Raw genomic sequence first — 7,155 nt, forward strand, 5'->3', positions numbered from 1 at the left:
GAAGTAATTCAAAGTATATTATAGGTAAAACATGTCACAAGCTGACTGTTTACATAAGCACATTTGTTCAGACGAACTTTCTTATTGTTCTTGTAATTCTGTGTTAGAAGACTTGATTGACCTGCTCATATTTTGATGAATGATTGCAAGTTTTCTTACTCCAGGAACTGATTTGGATCTTCTAGCGAGACGCAGGGATCAGAAATTGCGTCTCTTGACAAAATTGAAGACGTATTTTGACTTGGGGACATTTTATTGGTTATCCAAGCTTCCAAGGAAGGCCCCGCACAAAGTTCCACCAATCAGAAAATACCGAAAAGGTCAGCCTGAAATTCCCTCTCCTCGCCGTATATAAAAAAAACCCCTCCCTCCATCTCTACCAGCAAATTCAGCATAAACACTTGAAACCCATTTGAGCCTCCTCCAGTACAAACTACAAAGACAGTATCTGTGTAGAGAAGAGAAATAGAGCAGAGCAGAATGCCTGAAAACCTCAGGGGAAATCCTGCTTTCGAAAGAGAAAGGTTGGTCTAAATTAAATTTCTTAGCTTTGTTTCCCTTAGGGAAAAGCCCGTCACTTTCTCTTTCCTGTATTAATGCTTCCTCCACTTTAATCTCTGTTTTTCCAGTCAAGGAATTAGCCTCTTAAATTGTCCTTGATTTTTGCGTACTTATCGATTTTAATTGTTGTTGTGATCACAGCATTGTTACGCAACATGGAATATTTGCCCTCCTGGTTGGGACGCTAACCAATCAAATCCAGGTGAAGTACCAATCACTTAAAGGCTCTCCATTCGACAGCCACGACGTTATTATGTCAGTTTTCCTTGTTGCTCTGTTTATATATGCCACGGCATCGGTGGCCGAAGAGATGCTCCGAGCTCGAGAATCAACTTACTACACACTGGTTGGCAATCTCCGACTCTTTGCCAGTGCCCTTGCTGCGATATTGCTTCTAGTTATTCTTGCTCCAGTTCTGGGGTGCATTATTTCGGTCATATGGGCCTGTTTATTTATGAGAGTCGCATATGAATCAAGCCGAGAGTTGTCCGACATTTTAAGCCAGTTAACGAATAAGTTACTGGACATGTTTACCAGGCTAATTGCACGCGTGAAGGAGGAACCAAATCAGCCACGTGTCTAGCTCACTACATGTCCTTAGAATTTAGATAGAGTAATTGGCAGAGGAAAATACGTGTTTGGGACTAGTTCTGGTTGTTCTCCTCCCCGCCCTCTCTGTTTTTTTTTCCTTTTAAAGAAATGTTTGAATGTTTGAAGAGGAAGATGTTGATTACGAGGATTAAATAAGTACTTACAATTTTATTTTATTTTGTCTCGACTTATTGTCAACACGCTAACAAAAAGGTTTGTGTCTTCAAGCTAACAAGCTTGGTTAGGGGCTAAATACACATTTGGTTAAAATATTCTTCACCCGGCACGGTACAAGGATGAATCGAATACTTGGCACGTGATCCATGGATCTACTACAAGGAAAAACAAAATATCCTCACTACAAAGAAAATCAGATGCAGTTAGAGAAGAAATTAATATTTAGGTAAGTATTGGGATTATTTTCCTATGGTGGTTGCAAATTACACAATATAACTAAATAAGCTAAAGTGTTTACTGTGCATGAACTTTTTTTTCGTGGTAATTAACTTTATTTATTTACAGTTTCATCATTACAGGCTAAGTTACATGAGAATGTTTTTACAGGTTAATCTTGATGATAAATACAAGAAAATAAAAAAAAATTGATGTAAAATATTTGTATTTTTATACGTTATTTACTTATTGCTAGAATATCAACCTTTTGTTTTAGTTTTTAATTAACATCTGCATTTTTTTAAAATTTACCATTTAATAAATTTTTTAATTAATCGTATCAGACACGTATATTATTTTTTTCATTTTTTAGCTAACAAGTTCTATAATACTATAAAACATAATGATACTATAAAGACTATTTTCTATTATTTTAAAAATTAATTTAAACCCTATTAGAGTGGAGCGCAAATAGATTAAACTAGTTTGTATATTCATACTATGCTACGAGGACCATAATTTTTTAAAAAGTAAAAAAAATGAGGTTTCAATAAATTATTTAACATTGCTATTAAATTCACAAACATAATTATTCTGGAATTGTTTTTCATTAAGATAATTTTTTTATGAACATATTTCTTATTTATCTTACCAAATACAACGTTCTTAATTAGAATTGTTGTTCCAGTTAAAAAAATATTTATGGTCATTAAAGCAAGTTAACAAAAAATATAAAAATAGTATCTTCATAGTTTACGTGTGGTTTAAAAATAAAATAAAATAAAATATGATAAAATTTAAAATCTATATAATTTTTTTTTTAAAAAAAAACAATCTGCATCAGTTATGTCAAAATTAAAGTGCAAGTGATTATGGTGAATTTTTCATTGAATGCAAAAAAAGAAAAAAAGGGTTAGGTATAGTATCGAGACCAACAATAACAAATATATTAACCCGTGCACCTTGCCTTGCTTTAATTTTTTATTAGAAGGCGGGTGACATGTCATCCTAAATAAAAGTATTACATGTCTCAGTGGTCAAACTCCCGATCTCTTGCTTTAATTCCGTGTGCCAATTAACTAAATTATGATATAAATTTGTTATTAATTTGATGCTGAAATAAAGTTGATTTTACAAGATAGAGTTTTAGAATATTTTTAAAAGATTGAAAGATGAAGGACGAATTTAAATAAAAAACGTATTCTTTCACTTAAAGCATGGCAGACTTCAATTTGGACCTCCAAGTTTTTCTTTTTACTTTTTCAGTCCTTGATCTTTTAGTTATTTATATCTTGACTCTAAACTTTATTTTTATTGCATTTCAATCTCTAGACTTTTATATATGCAAGAGAAAGTCATCATGAAATGGAGATGATAAAGAAAAAATTTGATAGATCATATTTTAACTATAAAAAGACGATCCTGGAGCAAATGAATTACTCTCTACAACGAGAGTTTAATATTGATGGTGTTGATGCATCAAAAAGTAGACAGAGCACATAAATATTTTTTATTTAATTTGATTTTTATTTTTTAAAATAATTTTAAATTGTTACCTAACAACCTTCATTTCTTTTTCTTTATTGCTTCTCAGGTTTTTTTTTTTTTTTCTCTTAGGCTAGGTGCGTTCACCATAATGCCTAACTTTTTTTTATATTTGGTTTTATCTTTTATTTTACTTTTTAACTAATATCTTCTCCCTCATTTCTTGAATTTTTTTTGTTAAATCATTATTTTTGCTGGAATTAATATTTTAAAAGGGGTTTTTACAATTTCATAATACCATAAACAAATTATTATAATTTATCTTTTATTTTTTTACTTATGAAATCTTAAATAAATTACTCGTATCTGTATTATGCATTTATAATACTAAGAGTCATATTTACTTAACAATTAAAATAAATCATGGTGACAAATACAAGAAAATATATAAAATAAAAAAGATTGTTGATGTAAAATGTTTGTATTTTTACAGGTTTTTTTTACTTGTTGCTATGAACATCAACTTTTTTGTTTTAGTTTCCGATTAACATTTGCAGAGAAAAATTAATTTACATCTAATATATTTTTTAATCAATTGTATCCGACAAATATATTGTTTTTTCCATTTTTTAGATAACAAATTTTATAATACTATAAACATATTGATAATATAAAAACTATTTTATATCATAATAAAAATTAATTTGAATCATGTTAAAGTATAGCGGGGATAGATTAGTCTGGTTTGTATGCTCGTGCTATGTTATGGAAACTATAATTTTATAAAACATGAAAATACATCCAGGTTTTAGAAAATTATTTAATATTATTGTTAAATTTAAAAAACAGTTAATTTATTCTTCAAATATTATATATCTCAACGCTCAAACTCATGATCTTTTTCTTTAATATCTTGTACTAACTAATTAAATTATGATAAAAAATTGTTATTACATGTATTAAATAAATTAATTAATTTGATTAATATTTATACGAATAGTAAATCACTATAAGCATCACAATATTTTATAGTTTAATAAGTTTAATAGTTTAGTTTCATTTGAAGTAATTAAGATAACTGCAATAAACTATTAATCCACCAATGGAATGGATAGAGGGTTTCATTGACCTTACAGAACTCAACGTGTCAATCCCTAAACCGTCGATTCAATCACCCTTGCACCTCCATTCATTTTGTTTGCTTATTAACAGTTCAGTACAGCTCGAGGACGTCTCGCCCGTTTGCCATTCTAGAAGCCTCCAGTCATACGCAATCATTTTCATCCTTTTCCGTTGCTTTTTATTATTATTTTTTAAAGTTCCCTCTTTAGCATATCCATTAAATATTGTATGCGTCTATTCATGAAATTTCATTTATTCTTGATTTGCGTTAAAAAAATATAAAAAATATTATTCATTAAAAATATCAAATAAACGTTGAAAATATCCATCAATCGTACTATTAGCATAAATTTATTAACCATCTTTAATTACACACACTAGTTTATTGATAGCTACTTCAAACTTGTATTATTTAATTAATCTATATCGTTTTTTTTCTATTTTCTAATAGATTGTTAAATATTTATAAATGAATAAAATTTTAATGTTTAATAAATAAACATTTTTTTAAAATAATTTCATAAAACCTTGATAATTATAATTAAATTAATCTATTTAAAATCTGAATCGTATAAAATATTTCTTAACTTGAGTGAATTAATATTAGAAACATAAATTGAATTATCTCTCAGAAATTAACAATTAATAGTTAGGTTAAAAATATATAATCCTTAAAAATAACAATTACAAAACAATTTTCCCTTGACATTATATTACTATGAACCTTGTTTATTTTAAATATTTATTTTTATTCATGTAAAATTGAATATAAATTACCAATAAATACATGAATAAAAATATTAATTAATTAAGTAGTAAGAAAATATTGATTTTTTAATACTATTAGTATTTGTCCAGAAAACCAGAAGCAATGTATAGAAAAATTAACTAAGAATTCAATTTAACAATTTGATGTAATTTAACTATTTTCAAATTTTTATACTTCATATTTCTTATTAGATTATTTCTAAGCCTTTTTAAAGTTATCATAATAAAATTAAAGTATCAATGTAGCACTGTACATGCAGTTACCAATTTACCAATTGATTTCTTTATTTATTGATAGAATAATAGAGGGGGAAATTAATAATTTTTTTAGTATTTCAGTCTATGAAAAACTAATTTTGGTGGCTTAAAATGACTTATATCAAAGAGAAAGAGAGTTAGAAAGGGAGTTGATATGTTTTTCCTTTTATTTTATCTCATGTGCAACTCTTATAGTATCTCCCAGCTATAATATTAAAAATAATATTTTCAAATAATCTGGGAGTTAAAGCAAAATATATGTCGATTTTCCTCACTTGCAAAGAAAAAAGGACTCTTATTCTTCTAATTTTAAATTGTTAGAAAATAAAACTAGAATTATAGCTTTTGCTATAATTCGTTGAAGGCATTTTAATTGTATTGCTTTTTATATTTAGTATTAATAAGATAAGAGTACAAGTTTGTAAGAGATGATTTTTCATTTTCATATATATATATATATATATATATATATATATATATATATATATATATATATATATATTTCGTGACAGTGGCAACGATTCTTTTTTCTCTTTTTAAATTAGCTTTAGCTACGAAGTTAATATTTTAGCGAGAAGCTAGGATTAATTAATTTCCCAGGACGCCGGCTTTTCAAAAATACGTCTTTGACAAAATTGACTAAACGAAAGACGTCTTTTGAAGACCCCACCCATTTGTGGGGTCAACTATGATTCGAGACTTTAACTCTTTTCCTCTCCTATAAAATGCCCCATCAATGAAGTAACGACACCTCACCCATTTGTCTCGAGCTCCAAACCCCAAAGACAACATCTCTCTAGCAAAAGAAAGCTGCAGGAAATGGCAGAAAGTCACCCGCTTAATCTTGGTTTCCAAGTAGACAGGTTACTCTAAATCCTCTTGCCTTTAATTTATTTTTGCATCAAGTTCACAGGGATTCAAATTAAATTCCGTTTTCCCTTTATTTCACCGTCTTCAATTCTTGTGTTTAAGTAATTTTAATTTTGTTATGATGATAGCATCGTAGCGCAGCATGCCATTTTTGCCCTGTTCGTGGACACGTTAAGCAACCAAATCCAAGTGAAATACCAGTCAATGCGAGTTTCTCCATTTGACACCCACCAGAGGGTCATGTCAACATTTTTAGCTGCTCTGTTTATATACGCCACAACATCAGTTGCAGAGGTTATACTCCGGACGCAGAAATCAGTACATCAAAGACTTGTCGGCAATATTCGCCTCTTTGCTAGCGCCCTTGCTACAATTCTGCTCCTGGTGACTCTTTCCCTTATTGTGTCCTGCATCATTTCTGTCCTGTGGACCTGTTTATTTGTGAAGTTAGCGTATGAATCATGTCAGGATCTCTGCCAGTTGCTAAGCCAAACAACTGATGAGGTACTGCGCACGTTGAAAAAGCTAATTGCAACTGTGAGGAGCCCCAAAGAGAAACCAAACAATTTGGTCCGGTCTCCTTTTTGACAATAGATCGGTGTCATTAATAAATTTTTAGTTATCATTGTTTTTTTTTTTTTTTTTGCCGAGGTCATGCACATAATTAAAACGGAGTAGAATGGTGCTTGGTAATTACCAAGTCGTCTTCTTCTTCTTCTTTTCCTTTCCTATTATATATAACTGTCTCAATATATATATATTTTTAAAAAATATTTGAATATTTAATAAAAGAGGAATAAGAAATCTCCATAAATGACAGATCTTCTTCTTACATAGTTTTGATTCCAAGCAGTGGAAAGTAATCTTTTTTTTCTTTCCCATTTCTATTCAAATGAGTACTTCAAAGTGGTGTAGCAAAAACTTTTGTAAGACTATCTTTTAGTTTTTTTTTTTTTTAATGAACTGGCTTATTATTTTTGCAATGCTCTGTTAGAAGACTTCACTAACCCGTAGTCAACCTGTCTATAAAGTACAGACTATGCACCCAATCAAAAAAAAAAAAACTCTCAAATCCCACATGTACCCCTTCCCACGGCAATTAACAAA

General features: G+C 29.3%; 1 protein-coding gene across 1 annotated transcript; it reads left to right on the forward strand.

Moving 5' to 3' along the window:
- Positions 1–5,933: 5,933 nt before the first annotated feature.
- LOC18105197 (uncharacterized) lies at positions 5,934–6,862 on the forward strand. Its single transcript, XM_006375237.3, has 2 exons — positions 5,934–6,041; positions 6,177–6,862. Exons 1-2 carry the CDS (start codon positions 5,998–6,000, stop codon positions 6,634–6,636), a joined length of 504 nt encoding a protein of 167 aa, XP_006375299.3. The 5' UTR covers positions 5,934–5,997; the 3' UTR covers positions 6,637–6,862.
- Positions 6,863–7,155: the final 293 nt, after the last annotated feature.

Source organism: Populus trichocarpa, chromosome 14 (assembly GCF_000002775.5).
Source record: "Populus trichocarpa isolate Nisqually-1 chromosome 14, P.trichocarpa_v4.1, whole genome shotgun sequence".
NCBI classification, from domain to species: Eukaryota; Viridiplantae; Streptophyta; class Magnoliopsida; order Malpighiales; family Salicaceae; genus Populus; species Populus trichocarpa.

What these genes read in the sequence shown, in the direction of transcription:
- LOC18105197 (XM_006375237.3), top strand. Translation starts at nt 5,998, where the DNA reads ATGGCAGAAAGTCACCCGCTTAATCTTGGTTTCCAAGTAGACAG. An exon ending in CTTGGTTTCCAAGTAGACAG is followed by an intron (nt 6,042 to 6,176) that starts GTTACTCTAAAT and finishes TTATGATGATAG; the next exon opens with CATCGTAGCGCAGCATGCCA.